This window comes from Colobus angolensis, unplaced genomic scaffold (genome assembly GCF_000951035.1).
Source record: "Colobus angolensis palliatus isolate OR3802 unplaced genomic scaffold, Cang.pa_1.0 Scaffold53, whole genome shotgun sequence".
In the NCBI taxonomy this organism is placed as follows: domain Eukaryota; kingdom Metazoa; phylum Chordata; class Mammalia; order Primates; family Cercopithecidae; genus Colobus; species Colobus angolensis.
This window is the reverse complement of record NW_012118821.1, coordinates 2320052-2339259: the sequence shown is the minus strand read 5'-3', so window position 1 is coordinate 2339259 and position 19208 is coordinate 2320052. Positions and strand designations below refer to the sequence as shown.

The 19208-nt window shown below is 38.8% G+C and overlaps 1 protein-coding gene across 1 annotated transcript in view; it reads right to left on the bottom strand.

Annotated features, from left to right (window-relative positions):
* Positions 1-19208, bottom strand: part of ROCK2 (Rho-associated, coiled-coil containing protein kinase 2) — a 168918-nt gene that overhangs the window by 68124 nt on the left and 81586 nt on the right. The window contains exon 4 of the mRNA XM_011960893.1: positions 4196-4333. Within this exon, the coding sequence (XP_011816283.1) occupies positions 4196-4333 (138 nt within the window). The remainder of the gene's footprint in view (positions 1-4195; positions 4334-19208) is intronic.

Below are 19208 nucleotides of genomic sequence, written 5' to 3'. Positions count from 1 at the left end.
TATTTGCTAAAACTGTGGTGAAAGAGAACATCTATTGTACAAAGATAATGTAAACTTATAAAGAAAAATTTTTTAACAAGGCAATCTGGTGCTACCAATCAAAAAGTCAAATGTGCATACCATCTGACCTAGCAATCCCAATGCTAGGAATCTATTCTAAAGAAAATCTCACACATGCATAAAAGACAGACCTACAAGCACAGTTAATTACACATCAAGAGCACAAATGTTTAAGATAGGTCTGGAGCACCTATATCACTTTGCAAGCAAGCTATTAAAGACTATTAAGGCTTCATTAAAGGTTTCATAAACCAACCTCATTCTGATCCCACTAGTCAAAGGTACCACAATTTGAGCATCAATAAGATATTCAAAGGACTGAAATATATCAAACAGGTTTCAAGTCCATGAGTTCAAACTGATTCTCCCCCAAAACTGGTCACCCTTATTTTGAAAACTGGTAAATACAATAAAAGAATAAAGTATTTATCCTGTCCTTCCAGTATGAACTGCACCCTGAATAACTAACAAGTAAACAGAGAAATATTTTTCTTCACAGAAGTATTCCAGTCACTATAACCAAGGAGGAATGACTGACTTGAAGTATCATTTTACAAACCTTAATAAATGATATATCAAGACACTGAGCACAAATACCTGGTAACACACCAGATAACCAGACATTAGTCTTCTTATAGGTGGCCTATGAACCTGGTCTATGAAGTAGTCCTGCACCGTCCCCTTCCAAAGTGAAACCTGAATCTGATCAAGCCTCTATATCTAACAACCAATTTACAAAAATACAAGTGAGAGAGAAACATGTTAAACTACACCATAAGAAGAGATCCGCAAAACCCAGGTTTCTTCAACCTGGGGACAAAAGTAAATGAAAGAAGAGGGTTGAGAGATTTAAAAGATATACCTGAACTTAAATTTTTTTAAATGCCAAAACTAAACTAAGGTGTTTAGGGGTACACATCTGGGTGATAAAACTACAAAGGAAAGCAAGAAAGCATTTGCCATAAAAATAAGAACCCTAGAAAAACACAGCAAACTGGATAGATAAATGGCTTTAAAAAGACAAAGTCCTCTCTACCCGCAAAAAAATAAAAGTTTTTAAAATATGTCAATATTTATCTACTGAATTCAGAAATCATCCTAAGAATATATTTCCAAGAAATACAGATAGGTCCAAGATTTGACCTATAATACTGTGGCTAATTTATATTAACAAAAATGACAAGAGCTATTTCTAACAAAAGTATAGTAACTATGGGGGCATTAGTACAATTAAATATTGAATAGTCATTTAAAAATAAGAGCTGAGATTTGGAAAACGGAAATAATCCAATGAAATTAATTATAGGCATATCTGATGACTCACTGATTTCACTGCAATGTAGATCCCTAAAAGAAATGTGTGAACATATGTACCAAAATCCTTATGAAAGAATACTCAAAACAGCACTATTCATTATAGTTAAAAAGGAGAAACAACACAAATGTCCATTAAGTGATGAATGAACAAAGTGTGGTAAAACCATGTAACAGAGTATTATTTAACCATAACAAGAAATTAAGTGTTGATACATGCTGCAACATGAATGAATGAATGTTAAAACATTAGGCTAGGTGAAAGATGTCACAAAAGACATACATACATGTTGTGTGACCTGATTTATCGGAAGCTTTCAGAATAGGTAAATCCATAAAGACATAAAATAGACTAGTAGTTGACAGGGGCAGGGGAGAGGCGGAATTGGGGAATAAATGCTAATTGGTCCAGGGCTTCTTTGGAGGGTGAGAAAAATGTCCTAAAATTAGGTAGTAGTGATGGTTGTACAATTCTGTGAAAATATTCAAAATCATTGAATAAAACAATAAATAAGTCAGACACTTTCACAAGTTTTCCTAAAAAGTAAAACATTTTATACACATAAATATAACGGTGCATGGAATGTTGTTCTTTACCAAGAGAGATAAGCATATAAAGGCCACAATTATAATCGGATTTACTTCTTCAATTGTACTGTGTTTCACTATTGGTTTGCTTCCTCAGATCCAGTATCCCAATTACCTCAATAATCAGCAGATTTTCTTCTATCTCAATTAATTCTTTATAAAGGTTCACACAGCAGATTTAAAGATCAAAGAGTATCAATTTATGAAATAACTAGAAATGGCAATCTGGTACTATGAAAGCGATTTAAAGCTAAAAGTGAAACAAATACTTTATTGCAATCATTCTTTAATCAGATAAATTATCATGGTATATAGGCCGGGCACAGTGGCTCATGTCTGTAATCCCAGCACTTTGGGAGGTCAAGGCAGGTGGATCACCTAGGGTGAGGAGCTCAAGACCAGCCTGGCCAACATGGTGAGACCCCATCTCTCTACTAAAAATACAAAAATTAGCCAGGCGTGGTAGTGAGGACCCGTAATCCCAGCTACTCGGGAGGCTGAGGCAGGAGAATCGCTTGAATGCAGGAAGCGGAGGTTGCAATGAGCAGAGATCATGCCAATGCACTCCAGTCTGGGTGACAGAGGGAGACTCCATCTCAAGAGAAAAAAAAAAAATCATGGTATAGAATTTACCATAAAAATTTTAGTTTTGCTGTACATATCAGAATTTCTATTCACTGCCTACAATTTTAAAAAACAGCGGGGGAGGGAGCAGCAGTGAGGATCAACCTTATGAAAAAGTAACAGTAATGAGCTTCTAAACAACATGGTCAAAAGTAGGTTTTTTTTGGGGGGGGGGAGGGGTGGGGATCTGAACTGCCTTCCACAAGCAAGGTATCAAACTCCCAGATCATTTAAGCATTCTGGACAAGAACTGGTATATACCTAATCTTACTCATGATACTTGTTCAAAAATGCTTGCAGATTTAGTTACTGGCATAAAAAAATTTTTTAGAGAAGCAAAGCTAGAGAGAAATATAGTAGTAAAGAAGGCAAAGGCCAGGTGCGGAGGCTCACGTCTGTAATCCCAGCACTTTGGGAGGCTAAGGCAGGCAGATCACTTGAGGTCTGCAGTTCGAGACCAGTCTGGCCAACACGGCGAAACCCCATGTCTACTAAAAATGCAAAAATTAGCCGGGCATAGTGGCAGGTGCCTGTAGTCTCAGCTATTCGAGAGACTGAGGCAGGAGAACAGCTTGAACCTGGGAGGCAGAGGATGCAGTGAACAGAGATTGCAACACTGCACTCCAGTCTGGGCAACAGAGCAAGACTTCATCTCAAAAAAAAAAAAAAAAAAAAAGAAAGAAGGCAAAGCAGAAACATAAATTCCTTAACCCACAGTCAAATAAAAGGCAAAATTAGGAGCCATAATATTATAATATTGTAGAATTTTCTAAATGTTTATTGTAGGAAGTTTTTTTGTTTTGTTTTTCTTTTCAAGATAGGCTGATAAATGTAACATAAACTTCTTTTTTTTTGAGACAGAGTCTAGCTCTGTCACCCAGGCTGGAGTGCAGTGGCACAATCTCGGCTCACTGTAACCTCCGCCTCCCGGGTTCAAGCGATTCTCCTGCCTCAGCCTCCCAAGTAGCTGGAATTACAGGTGCGTGCCACCATGCCTGCCTAATTTTTTGTATTTTTAGCAGAGATAGGGATTCATTGTGTTAGCCATGATGGTCTCAATCTCCTGACCTCATGATCCACCTGCCTCGGCCTCCCGAAGTGCTGGGATTACAGGTGTGAGCCACTGCGCCTGGCCATAAAAACTTTTTTTAAAAAAATTATTATATTTTAAGTTCTAGGGTACATGTGTACAATGTGCAGGTTTGTTACATATGTATAGAATGTGCCGTGCTGGAATATTAATATGTATATATCCTCTCAGATGATTCAATGAATTTACTACGTTCCTACTATGTAAATCACAAGAATAAGTGGGTATGAAATAATGGCATACTGGTATTCGAGCCAATTCTTTATAAAAGAATTAAGAAGAAAAAGTTGTAAGTAATATTTGCCTCCATACAACAATTTAAGTAAGTATTACATGTCATATCTATGTGGACATACTGTTTTGGAACATTAAACAAATGTTCTGAATCAAATCTCCCAAAAATAACTGCACTGTTACTATGTAAATGAAGCATAAGACTTGGTACACAAAAATCAACTCACGAATAATAAAGCACTCATTAAAAAAAGGAAATAAACTTATAAAAGTTAGTATGCTTACCTGAACCACCCAGGGGCTATTGGCAAAGGCCATAATATCTCTTTCTTCCCAAAAAAAGGCAGAATCTGATCTTTTTATCATTTCAAACTTACTAAGAAGCTTCATAGCATAAACCTTCTGCGATGCCTTATGACGAACCTGTTTTTTTAAAATACAAAAATTAATACTTCAATGTTGTAAGAGAAAGGTAAATAGATGATACTATAATGCTATTATTAAAGACTTCAGTTACAAAAAAATGGTCCTTAGCTAATAAAAAGGAAAAGTAAAACATTTTTAATGAAAGAAACAAAGGGGAACATTTCTAACAACCTAAGTATTTCATGAAATATGTAATACTTTTAAACACTGAATTCAATATACAGCTCTCTCATTTCAACTAAATGAAGGTAAATTCACGAAGCTTCATTCTCTCATATTAGTTAAGCTAACCAATTTTAAGAATGAGATATTGTTAAATAAGAAACTTAAAAGATATGTCTACTGAAAGAAACCATTTATGTAAGTAGTCTGAAACATCAATGTACACATATCCCTCACTATCTGCCCGTAAGAACCTACTAAATTTAGATATCAAGGGATACCTACGATTTTGTTAAGTCACTCTTATTTCTCTTTAGGTGCCCTAATTAAAGGTTTTCTTTTGTTTTGTTTGTTTTAAGGAAAAAAAAATACTACCAACGATGAAGTCCTTTAACCAATTCCTATGTTTCCGATTAGACTGCAAATTCCATAAATGCAAGAAGATTGTCTAGTTTTGACCACCTTTTTAATTCCAAGAACACAGCAAACTGTCCACCAGTGCCAATAAATATTTAATGAATGATTATAACAGCTAACATTTATTGGATAACTAACAACTGTTAACACTAATGCTTGGGTGTCTAATAGGATGCCTAAAACTGAATCTCCTAATCTTCACCCCTGAATTTATTCCTCCCACAGTTATTTCCCATTTCAGTAAATGGCAACTTCATCCTTCTAGTTGCTCTAGCTAAAAAAACCTTTGGCACCTCTTTTTCTCTCAAACAGCTTATCAAATTTATCAGTAAATCCTGTCAGTTCTACCTCCGAGTAGTTTCAGAATCCAACCATTTCTCACTACCTCCACTGATACCACCCTGGTTCAACATCTTTTATGTCAATTACCAACTTGTTTCCCTACTGTCACTCTCTCTTATCCACAGCCTAGTCTCCATTCTGGAACACAAACCATTTCCTGTCACTCCCCTGCTTAAAACCTCCTACCAGCTTCCCATATCATCTCTGCATGTTCCCTCTGCCTGAAATCCTGCTGTAGCTGGCTCAATCCTTCACTTCCTTAAATCCCTGTTCAAATCCTGCCTTCTCAATGAGGTCTACTCTGATCAATCTACTTAAACTTTCAGCTCACTATCCCCTTCTACTGCCAGCATATTCCATATTCGCTCACCATCCTCTTCTGCTGCCAGCATATTCCATATTCCATTCTCTGTGTCATGTTTTTGCTACATTGCATTTATTACCACCTTACATCCCATTTTTAACTTATTTATCACCTACTTCTCAGCACCAGAATATAAACCCAATGAAGGCAAGGATTTCTGTGTTTGGTTCAATGTTTAATCCCCATTGTCTAGCATAATGTCTGGCACATAATAACCTTTCAATAAATATTTGCTGAAAGAACAGATTTACTAAGTACTCGGCATGTGCCAGGTACTGTGTGTTCTGATGCATATATTATTTTACTTAATCTTCATTCCCAGTGAGGATATTATTTCCCCATACTGCAAACGGGAAATCTGAGGCACAGAGACATTAAATTGCCCAAGGCCTATATAGATAGTAAGTAGAATTAACTCAAGATGGATTAAAGACTTAAATGTAAGACCTAAAACCATAAAAACCCTAGAATAAAACCTAGGCAATACCATTCAGGACACAGCCATGGGCAAGGACTTCATGACTAAAACACCAAAAGGAATGGCAACAAAAGCCAAAATTGACAAATGGGATCTAATTAAACTAAACAGCTTCTGCACAACAAAAGAAACTATCATCATAGTGAACAAGTAACCTACAGAATGGGAGAACATTTTTGCAATCTATCCAGCTGACAAAGGGCTAATACCCAGAACCTACAAGGAACTTAAACAAATTTACAAGAAAAAGCAACTCAATCAAAAAGTGGGCGAAGGATATGAACAGACACTTCTCCAAAGAAGACATTTATACAGCCAACAAACATGAAAAAAAGCTCATCACCTCTGCTCATTAGAGAAATGCAAATCAAAACCACAATGAGATACTACCTTATACCAGTTAGAAAGGCGATCATTAAAAAGTCAGGAAACAATAGATGCTGGAGAAGATGTGGAGAAATAGAACACTTTTACACTGTTGGTGGGAGTGTAAATTAAACCACTGTGGAAGACAGTGTGGCAATTCCTCAAGGATCTAGAACCAGAGGCCAGACGTGGTGGCTCACGCCTGTAATCCCAGCACTTTGGGAGGCTGAGGTGGGCAGATCACCTGAAGTCAGGCATTCGAGACCAGCCTGGCCAACATGGTGAAATCACATTTCTACTAAAAATACAAAAATTAGCTGGGCACGGTGGTGCACGCCTGTAATCTCAGGTCCTTGGGAGACTGAGGCAGGAGAATCGCTTGAAGCCGGGTGGCTGAGGCTGTAGTGAGCCAAGATCGCACCACTGCACTCCAGCCTGGGCAGGGGGGGAAAAAAAAAAAGATCTAGAACCAGAAAAAACATTTGACCCAGCAACCCCATTACTTGGTATATACCCAAAGGATTATAAACCATTCTACTATAAAGACACATGCACATGTATGTTTATTGCAGCACTGTTCATAATAGCAAAGACTTGGAACCAACCCAAATGCCCATCAATGATAGACTGGATAAACAAAATGTGGCACACATACACCATGGAATACTATGCAGCCATAAAAAAGGAAGAATTCATGTCCTTTGCAGGGACATGGGTGAAGCTGGAAACCATCATTCTCAGCAAATTAACACAGGAACAGAAAAACAAACACCGCAGGCTCTCACTCATAAGTGGGAGTTGAACAGTGAGAACACATGGACACAGGGAGGGGAAAATCACACACCAGTGCCTGTCAGGGGGTGAGGGGCCAGAGGAGGGATAGCATTAGGAGAAATGTAGATGATGGGTTGATGGGTGCAGCAAACCACAATGGCACATGTATACCTATGTAACAAAGCTGCACATTCTGCACATGTATTCCAGAACTTAAAGTATTATAACAATAATAATAATAATATAAAAGATTTAAAGGTAATCTGCAGGTAGAATCTATATTATTTCTACACATGTTATGCACACAATTAGGATGATTTTCCCAAACAGGGCTAGATTACATCTGCCAACCCAGTATTCCATCCAGTTGGTGTTCCTTTTTATTCAGAGTACACCAGTTTTTGTACAACAAATTATGTGGTTACCCTATTCCAGGATGGAAGAAAGAAGATAAGAAGAAATCAAGCTCCTAACCATTGTCTACAGGGTCCTAAATGATCTAGCCTATCTCCACCTTCCCAACTTAAATCTTGTCATTTTCTTCCCCTTGTTCATACTTCAGACACATTTATCTTCTTTCAGTTCCTCTAATATAACAAAACTTTCCTCAGGATCTTCATGGGTACTGGAAAGGTATTTAAAAACCCAACATAGTACCTAATTCAACTACTCCCATAAGGACACTACCTCCTTATCCATTCAGTTTAAATATAAAACTCCTCAAAGAGATCTTCTCTGACCACCCTAACTAAACTAGGAACTCACTGTTCTCAACCATAGAACCCTGTTTGTTTTCTTCCTGGTAGATACCATAATCTGTAATTTTTGATGTTGTTTCTTTGTATTTATTGCCTGTCTCCCATAGTGGAATGTAAATTCAACAAGGATGGGGATCATGCACATCTATTTTGTTCTCCCTTATACTCCTAGTGCCAAGTACAATGCCAGCAATGGCAATAAAACAGGCACTCACTAAACATTTAATGACTGAAGTAATATCTGCAAAAATTTATTTTACAAGTGGCCACACCATTAATTTCCAGTTTTAAAAATGATTCAGGGCAGGGCGCAGTGGCTCACGCCTGTAATCCCAACACTCTGGGAGGCCGAGGCAGGCAGATCACAAGGTCAGGAGATTGAGACCATCCTGGCTAACACACTGAAACCCCATCTCTACTAAAAATACAAAAAAAAATATAGCCAGGCGTGGTGGCGGGCACCTGTAGTGCCAGCTACTCAGGAGGCTGAGGCAGGAGAATGGAGTGAACCCTGGAGGCGGAGCTTGCAGTGAGCCCAGATCGCACCACTGCACTCCAGCCTGGGCGACAGAGCGAGACTAAGTCTCAAAAAAAAAAAAAAAAAAAAAAATTCAGCAGGTAATATTTCTAGTTATCTTTTGTCAAATAGCATCCACATGTACAGTTAATACTTACATTGATGAAAATAAGATAAACCAAAGATACGGTAGTGTCTTCCCCAGAGGAGACAGGGAAGAACCATGACACTTATCAGATACTCTATAAAGTGCAATAAAATTTTAGAAAATCATTAAAATGCTATGCCTCTTTAATAGAGAAAGTTTTGTTCCCCCTCCAATAAAAGCCAGACACAAAATTTTATTTGGGGAGTGGGTTTGAACAAATCACTAATGGAAAATACAAGTAAGTCTCAGGACGACACAATAAATTTATATACTCAGAATCATGCACTTCTGGCTATGACGAAGTAATTGGTACCAGCTAGCCCTCCCATTGTAAACCACCATCAAAAATGACAAAACACACGAGGCAACTGTATTCAGGTTTCGTAAAATAAACACAAGACTGTAATTCCCGAGAGAAGAGGAACTCACCAAGTCAACACCATAATTGCCCAGAAATTCTGATAAAAATCAATATTGCAACCAGTGTACAGCACGTAATTGTATGTTTCTGCTGAGTTGAGGAGGTAGAGATCAGAGTTTAAGACAAATGAAGCAGCTAAATTATTCTGGGCAGGAAACTGGAAAGTAAGGAGAGGAGATCCCTAGATGTCACATGCGTGTACTTGGCTAAAGGTTGGCCTACCCAGAGAGAAAGTAGTCCAGGTTTACTAGAGACCAACTGCTTAAAACACAAACACTAGAGGTTAAGTGGCATTGGAAGAACACAGGATTTCCAGACAAGCAAAAGTAGAGAAGGGCAGGTGTGGTGGCTCACGCCTGTAATCCCAACACTTTGGGAAGCTGAGGCAGGAGGACTGCTTGAGCCCAAGAGTTCAAGACAGCCTGGGCAACATAGTGAGACCCTGTCTCTTTTTAAAAAAAAAAAGAAAAAAGAGAGAGAGAGAGAAACCTTGCTAATTTCTTGGACATTCAGCTGACACATCTTATGAAAAAGAACCAGGCTCTAAAGTAAGACCTACTTTACTCTAAGTACTCTAGTACTAACCTAACAAAACCTAATATTAAAACCTAAAAGATCCAAAGGAAACACAGTTTGGAGGTTGCATCCTACAAATTTAAAAGAACTTGGGGGCCGGGTGCAGTGGCTCACGCCTGTAATCCCTGCAATTTGGGAGGCCAAGGAGGGCGGATCACGAGGTCAGGAGATTGAGACCATCCTGGCTAACACGGTGAAACCTCGTCTCTACTAAAAATACAAAAAATTAGCTGGGCATGGTGGCAGGCGCCTGTAGTCCCAGCTACCTGGGAGGCTGAGGAAGGAGAATGGCATGAACCCATGAGGAGGAGCTTGCAGTGAGCTGAGATCACACCGCTGCACTCCAGCCTGGGCGACAGAGCGAGACTCCATCTCAAAAAAAAAAGAACTTGGGAAATAACCTGATCTTTCCAAAAGTGTAAAACTAAGCCTGCAAGAGTTAAGGATGAACAGCAAGTAACTGGACAGCCTATCAGAATGAAAATCAATAGCATTCAAAGAAAAATAACAAAACCCCAGAGTTTCCACCATACATCCACAAGGTACAGTATATAATTTAAAAATTACTAGACAGGCAAAAAGGAAAATGCGACTTATCATCAAGAAAAAAGCAGTCAATAGAAAATGGCCCCAAAAGATGTTAGATTCAACTGACAAATACTTAAAAATAGCTCTTATAAATATGTTCAAAGAACTAAAGGAAAATGTATTAACGAAATAAAATATAGTCTTAATGAGTGAATAGAAGTAAATATCAACAGAAAAATGGAAACTAGGCCAGTGCAGTGGCTCACACCTGTAATCCCAGCACTTTGGAAGGCTAAGATGGGCGGATCACTTGAGGTCAGGAGTTCGACATCAGCCTGGCCAACACATGAAACCCCGTCTCTACTAAAAATACAAAAATTAGCCGGGCATGGTGGTGTGCGCCTGTAATCTCAGCTACTCAGGAGGCTGAGGCAGGGGAATTACTTAAACCTGGGAGACAGAGGTTGCAGTGAGCTGAGATGGTGCCACTGCACTCCACGTACTCCATGCACTCCAGCCTGGATGACAGTACACGATTCTGTCTCCAAAAAAAAAAAAAAAAAAGGAAACTATATGGAAGTCAGTGAACTTGAACACAAATCAATCTGAAAAATAATGACAAAATGAATAAATGAAAATGAAGAGACTTGGGATTCCAATACCATTTTAAACAGTCAAAATATGTGTAATTATAAATGGATTAAATACTCCAATTAATAAACATAAATTATAAAAACTGATTAAAAAGCAATTATAGTTCACATACTTATATATGATGATTATATATTGATATGGTTTGGATTTGGGTCCCCACCCAAATCTCAGGTCAAATTGTAATCCCCAGTGTTGGAGGAAGGGCCTAGAGGGAGGTGACTGGATCATGGGGAGGGACTTCCCCCTTGTTGTTCTCCTGATAGTGAGTTCTCATGAGATCTGGTTGTTAAAAGTGTGTGGCATTCTCCCTCTTTGTTCTCTTCCTCCTCCTCTGGCCACGTAAGACGTGCTTGCTTCCCTTTCACCTTCTGCCAGGACTGTAAATTTCCTGAGGCCCCCCAGCCACGCTTCCTGTACAGCCTGCAGAATTGTGAGTCAATTAAATCTCTTTTATGAATTATCCAGTCTCTCAGGTAGTTCTTTACAGCAATGTGAGAATGGACTCATATATACATCTAATATACATATTAGATATAAATATATACCTAAGTCATATAGTTTATGAGGCCAAATGAGTTGAAAACAAATGAATGCAGAAAGATATACCATGTAAACTGCAAGGGTAAGAAAGTTGGCATATAAATAATAAAGCAGACTTCAAGGCAAAGAGTATTATAAAATGAGATAAAGAAGTCAATTCAGATAAAAGAGGAAATTAATTATGGAGGCATAACCATTCTAATTACGTATGCATCTTCAATAAACGAGCCTGAAAATTAGTAACATAAAAACTAACAGAACTAAGAAAGAAACAGACAAACCGATAGCTTCAGTTGGAAATGTTAATACCCATGGTCTTAGTTTAGGTTGTTCGGAGGTTGAATTATACCCCAACCAAAATTTTTAAAGCAGGGATAGTAGGCTAGGGCCTCTCAGTATTTGATAGAACAAGTAAACAAAACATCAGTATGGATATAAAGAAAATAGAGCCCAAAATGAAAACTGCCTAAACAAATTATAATTACAAAGATTATATTAATAGATTACATCACTTCTCGTTTTAAAATATTTTCCAATTTGGGAGGTTAGCCTAAGCAGTCAGCGGTAGAGGAGCAGGGGCTGGTACGCGTTGGGCGGCGAGAGCCTCATGGCGGAGGAGGAGAGCGACCAAAAGGCCGAACGCCTCGGAGAAGAGTTCGTGGCCACTGTGGAGTCCCTGCTGGGTCCTGTGGGGCTTAGAGGTGCAGGCGACAGCAGAGGCGGTGCTGGCAGCGGCAGCTGCGGTGGCTGCGTGATCAGCAGTCGGGGTTATTGCTGACGCTTCTGTCAGGTGGTTGAAGATGATGCTGGAAGATGGCAGGTCCCTTTGCCACAGCTTCAGATTCTTCAGACTGTACTTTGTTGTTTTACAACATTCCCAGATGAATGTGAGCACATACAATACGTTTTGAGTAGCCTTGCTGTGAGTTTCTTCGAGTTGCTGCTATTCTTTGGAAGAGGTGAGTTTTATGAAGAGCCCTTAAAGGATATTCTTGGGTCATTCCAGGAATACCAGAATCACCTCTGCTGATATGGAAATGTGAATCTGGAACTGGTGACTCGAATCATTAGAGATGGTGGCCCATGGGAAGATCCAGCGTTGCAAGCTGTCCTTAAAGCTCAGCCAGTACCTCAGGAGATAGGTACTTCAGGAGATTCAAAATCAAACCAACATTTGTAATAAGCAAATACATTTTCATTTACTAACTAGAGCAGTAATAGTGATTTTTCTTCATTTTATAACACTGAATAATGGAGTGATGTATTTTCAAGTGAAAAGTGGTTGGCCGGGCGCGGTGGCTCAAGCCTGTAATCCCAGCACTTTGGGAGGCCGAGACGGGCGGATCACGAGGTCAGGAGATCGAGACCATCCTGGCTAACACGGTGAAACCCCGTCTCTACTAAAAAATACAAAAAACTAGCCGGGTGAGGTGGCAGGCGCCTGTAGTCCCAGCTACTCCGGAGGCTGAGGCAGGAGAATGGCGTAAACCCGGGAGGCAGAGCTTGCAGTGAGCTGAGATCTGGCCACTGCACTCCAGCCCAGGCAACAGAGCGAGACTCCGTCTCAAAAAAAAAAAAAAGAAAAGTGTTTGTTTTTCTAACCTGGCCCACAGTGATCTCTGACACCAGGTTTGGTACATTTATTTATGGTAATAGAAATTCTGAGTGGTAACACATCTATTAGATATTATTTATTTACAGAGAGTGTATTTTTGTCACTTCAGTTATATTTTTAAAATCTGTTTAAGTAGGCACTTTTTTCTTTTTAAGAAACAAAAACGCTGCTTTTCATGAAAGCACATGGAATCTCCCTTCCCTTACACAGGAAACTCCATGAGGGCTGGAACTGTGAATTTTTGTCACACTACTGCATAGCTAGCCCAGAGCTTGGTACAGAATAGGCGCTTAATATAAGTATTTGTTGGTTGGTTGAGTGAATGACCACATGGTGAATGCATGAGTGAATAAGTGACTGACTGAATGAATAAATTTGAATTTCAAATACTCTAGAGCAGTATTCCCAAACTTCATGCATTAGAAGTTTTGTCTCATACCCTTACTACCTGCATATTTCTTTGATATCACCTCCTGTCCAATCTGATTTAACAGTGGTCCTTTGTAAGCCAAAATTTCCTTTCAAGGCAGGAGACTTTGTCAACTGCTCTTAATTCTTTTTTAAAATGTTCCCCATATTATTCCTGAACCCCAGAACATTTTGGATCACCAAAACTGTACAATGTAAGCTCAGGAATAGTGAATAAGCACAAAAGTGTAGAAAACATTTAAAAGTGTGGAGAGAGCCTATGGAGTTCAGTTATGAGACAGCCAAGAGGAAAAAAACAAGACCTCCTAACCCTGGAACCAGTTAGACCTTGGTTTGGTGAGAAAGACACTTCATACCATAGATTTTGTTGAGCAGGTTATTTCTGTTAGTCCCAGGTTGAGGGGTTAGGGTGGGTTGTGAATGCAGTTGAGTGGAGGAGGAGCTGTAAAGGGATGGGAGGTGGGACAAGACTAGGAGGGTAGAGCTAAGGTGTACATGACAGTGTTACGAAGAACCCAAGGGGTAAAGAGGACACTGGTGTTTGATGTGTGGATCTTGGAAAGGGATTAAAAAAAAAAAAAAAAAACCTGAAAAGGGAGAAAGTTGGAGCTGAGGAAGAAGAGTTGGATATTACTGAAGAAATATGAAGAGTCAAATATCGGAAAGGCAAGGGTGACAGACTGGAGGAAATTATGAGGAGACTACATGTGCCCAGAAGGGAAGGAGCTAGACAAAAAACTTCAAGAGAAGTGAGGACAGGGGAGAAGAAAGTTTGAGCTTTTAAGGGAGATTTAGGCTTCACTACATAGGATCTAGAATAAACCTGTTGTTGGTTGGTCTGAGGGCTGATGGCCTTTTAGGCTGGGAATTACATTAAAATAATAAATATTCCTTTGATACCTATACTAGCATACCTCACACTTTGGGAAAAGCTGCTCTACAGCCTCATTTAAATGAATGACTTTTCCCTAGTTGGTGATCATTAGGGTAAAGACCAGACTGAAGTTATCTTTGCATTTACTATACAAATCAGTGTTTGCATATCATATACTGTAAATGGAATTGCAAGACAAATGTTTAAGCCAAAATAAAACATTCATAAGCACTCTGGAAGCTACTGATTAAATGTAAGTAATTAAAATACTTCTGGATTCAAAATCATACAAATATAGGTTCCAGTTCCTGCACTGCCACTTAATTCTTTGTCCTTGGGCAAGTCATTTGACCTCTCTGAGACTCAGTTTTGCAATCTATAAAGCTAGTATCACAATACCCATCATAAAGTTGTTGTTAAGTTTAAGTAAGTTTAAGTAAGTTTACCTAGCTAACGGTGTTTATACATTTTAAAATTGTGTAAAAGTATTAATTAGTAATTATCCTTAGTGATACACAAATCTATATTAATAAGCACTCCTATTTGGCACTACTTTTGGATTAATTTTATCTTTAAAATATACTTTTCTTGTGAAAAAAATTTTCAAATTTGACAGATTACAATATACAGTAACTGTATATGACAAGAATCCTAAATGCAAAGAGCCAAATAAGTAATGACAAGAATCATGGCTTACATGCATCTTCTATATTAAATGACCAAGCTGGAGTAACAATTCCTTTGATTTGTATAGTGTTGTAAAAACTATAGGATACTGAAAATAAATGCACAGGAAAGGAATATGAAAACACAGGTGGGGAGTGGGAAATTAAGGAATCAATTATCCTAGACTTGAAACTAGAAAACCCTCTTACAGCAGATAGTCCAGATTTTCAATTGATTTGTGTTCAATTAGCAGGTTATCTCAAATAATCATTCCAGTAATGTTGTTAAATATAGTTTAAAATATGTCAACAGTGTTAAAAAGAAGTTGCTTAGGCTGGGTGTGGTGGCTCACGCCTGTAATCCCAGCACTTTGGGAGGCTGAGGCGGGGGTATCATCTGAGGTCAGGAGTTCCAGACCAGCCTGACCAACATGGTGAAACCCCATCTCTACTAAAAACACAAAAATAGTGGCAGGTGCCTGTGATTCCAGCTACTCAGGAGGTTGAGGCAGGAGAATTGCTTGAACCTGGGGGGTAGAGGTTGCAGTGAGCCAAGATCACGCCATTGCACTCCAGCCTGGGTGACAGAGTGAGACTCTGTCTCAAAATATAAAAATTAAAAAAAAAAAAAAGGAGTTGCTAACATAGTCCTTCTTCTATATATATTTACACCACTCTTCAAATCTTCATTTACTTTAAGAATAAATCGCCGGGCGCGGTGGCTCAAGCCTGTAATCCCAGCACTTTGGGAGGCCGAGACGGGCGGATCACGAGGTCAGGAGATCGAGACCATCCTGGCTAACGCGGTGAAACCTCGTCTCTACTAAAAAAAATACAAAAACTAGCCGGGTGAGGTGGCGGGCGCCTGTAGTCCCAGCTACTCGGGGGGCTGAGGCAGGAGAATGGCGTAAATCCGGGAGGCGGAGCTTGCAGTGAGCTGAGCTCCGGCCACTGCACTCCAGCCCGGGCGACAGAGGGAGACTCCACCTCAAAAAAAAAAGAATAAATCAAATTTTGAATGCTTCCTAACTTCATTAGAGAAAGCAATCCATACAACATTAAGAGCCAATTAATTTATACAATATTATTACTTATGCTTGACTCAGAACATGACAAGAACAGTTTTTAAACTTCTGCTAAAAAGATATCAACAGAAGCTAAAATATATTTGTCAGCTGGTAGAAAACAAATATTTAAACTAGCAATATTTACATATGAGATAACTAAACAGAAAAACAAATATACCTAGAAGGAAAAAGATATTCATTCATATAAAATAAAATCACACAAGATAGGAATAAGATGGCTTTTGAATACGAGAAAAATGCGGACTGACTGCACTTCTGGTGATTCTTCATGTAAAACTGCTCCCCTCTATGTGTTTCCACAGCACTGAAAATAATCTATTACCTGTGAACATGTCTACTTCATAAGCTCCTTTAGGAAGATAACACATACTTTTATTTGTGAGACTGCGTAGTGGTTGGCACAATGCTAAATTGACTAATTCAACAAAATCATGTATCTGTAGGATATCTACAAAACTTTAGAATATTTTGGCTACATGTGCTAGTTCTAGGGCCTGAATTTCACTTAAACTGCTTTGATAGGACAGTTCCTGGCTCTTAAATCAAGAACTGGGAACCATCAGCTTGTGGTCTTTGACATAACTTAATCTACAGAGCAAACATGAAGAGGCAATAAGTTTATTTATGCCAAATATCTATACCAAACCTTTATAATTCGTTAGCAGTCATGTTACAAGTACCACAATAAAGTGCTACTACTTTATCAAAGCTGGTTTCCACTGATTATCCTTTGAGGATGTCTCTTTCTAAGTTATTTTATTATTATTTTCCTCAGCGTATCTGTAGATTTCCCTTTATTCTCCAACTCCTTCTCCTTTATTCAATACAGATGGACAGACAGATGAACAGTCAGATATAGTAGCTGTTCATTATCACACCATACAGAGTAATGTTTAAAAGCATGGATTTGCCGGGCTTGGTGGCTCGCGCCTGTAATCCCAACACTTTGGGAGGCCGAGGCGGGCAGATCACGAGGTTAGCAGTTCGAAATCAGCCTGACCAACATAGTGAAACCCTGTCTTTACAAAAAATACAAAAATTAGGCAGGCGTGGTGGCAGGCGCCTGTAATCCCAGCTACGCAGGAAGCTGAGGCAGGAGAATCACTCGAACACGGGAGACGAGGCTGCAGTGAGCCGAGATCACGCCATTGCACTCCAGCCTGGGCGACAGAGCAAGACTCCATCTTAAATAAATAAATAAATAAATAGCATGGATTTAAGTGTCAACAAACCTGGGCAAACTCCTAGCTGTTTATGAACTATGTGGCCAATTTACCTAATCTCTAAATTTCAGTGGCTTCATCTATATAATAATCTCACAGAGTTACTGCATAGATAAAATGAGATAATGGCCACAAATGTTCAGCACACAGAATATCCTCAATGAAAATGTTTAGCTGACTCCACCACAGACAAATGGAACTTAGGTCATTCTGTTATGTAGTATGACATGAATTTTTCCGTCACTAGTCTATGAGTACCTAAAGGATAAAAACGTTGCTCTTACTACAGTGTTTCTCTTTGTATAGAAAAGATTGCTATATCCCTTGTTTTCAATTTTAAAAGTGGATGAGTGTAAAAACACCATCTAACTGGCTATACATATGAAAAAAACAAAAAACAAAAAATAAATAATGGTCAAAAAGTTAACAGGGGTTATAACACAACTGATAAAATCTTTGGTAGTTTTTATTCTTATTTTTATTTGTACTTTCTGAAGTTAATATGTAGAGCTTAAAAAAGACTTAAATAGATGAGACATTCCTAAGTGTAGCCAGAGATATACTTGGTGATACGGTTTAGCTGTGTCCCCCAAACAAATCTCATCTTGAATTCCCATATGTTGTAGGAGGGACGCAGTGGGAGGTAACTGAATCATGGGGGCAGGTCTTTCCCGTGCTGTTCTCGTGATAGTAAGTCTCATAAGATCGAATGGTTATTATAAGGGGGAGTTTTCCTGCACAAGATCTCTTTGCCTGCTGCCATCCATGTAAGACGTGACTTGCTGCTCCTTGCCTTCCGCCATGATTGTGAAGCCTCCCCAGTCACGTGGAACTGTTAAGTCCAATAAACTTCTTTCTTTTGTAAATTGCCCAGTCTCAGGTATGTCTTTATTAGCAGCGTGAAAACAGACTAATACACTTGGAAAATCTTAAAATGACCTCCTCAAACACTTATGAACAAAACTTTTGAACATCATTCTAACTAAAACACCTCATTTGAAGTTTTCAAATTTATTTTTATTATCAAAAACATTATATTATTTTTATAAGAAGATCCAATGAATCTACTTGACAGAACTGGAGCAGTTACTGTTTCTACCACAGACACAAGAAAAAAATGTCCTCACACTTTCTATTTGCGGCAGCCAAGATCGAATGGGAGATATAGGAATTACAAAAAAATGTTGAAAGAGAGATAATTTTTGCAACCTAGAAATAACCCTGTAAACAGTGAAGAGCCTGTTTTATTCCAAAAAAGGAATTAAAAAGTTAAGTTTACATGAGTAGCACTGGAAAATCATGTCCCCAACATTCTTGCCCCCTGGTTGGTTCTACTTTAAAAGTCTGGTTTAAAACTAAATTAAAAGCAAGCCAGTGGATGCCCAGGAAGCAATAAGCCCAGTGATCAGGAAGGATCACAGTCAATTCTTCAATGAAAACTTTCTACATTCAAGTTTCTGTGCTATACAGGATACTGAAAGACAAGAAAACTCTAACTCCAGATATGATCTGGTTGCGCGCGCGCACACACACACACACACACAGTTACCAATGTCTGGGTTAAAGTGACAAATGCCCATAGTAAGGGTTCTCCTTTTCTTCCTGCAGCTCTACAGATACTCCTCCAAAACTGTGTTCCTGACTAAATAAGATAATCTTCCCAGATATGAGTGAACTATTTAGAACAGCTATGAATCCCTGATGTAAATGCCAAAAGTCCTTGAAAGACACAGTTCCTGCACTCAAAGTTTTACGGGAAAAAAAAAAAAAAAAAAAATCAAACAGGGTGTGGTGGCAGTTGCCTGTAATCCCAGCTACTCAGGAGACTGAGGCAGGAGAAATAAGATAATCTTCCCAGATATGAGTGAACTATTTAGAACAGCTATGAATCCCTGATGTAAATGCCAAAAGTCCTTGAAAGACACAGTTCCTG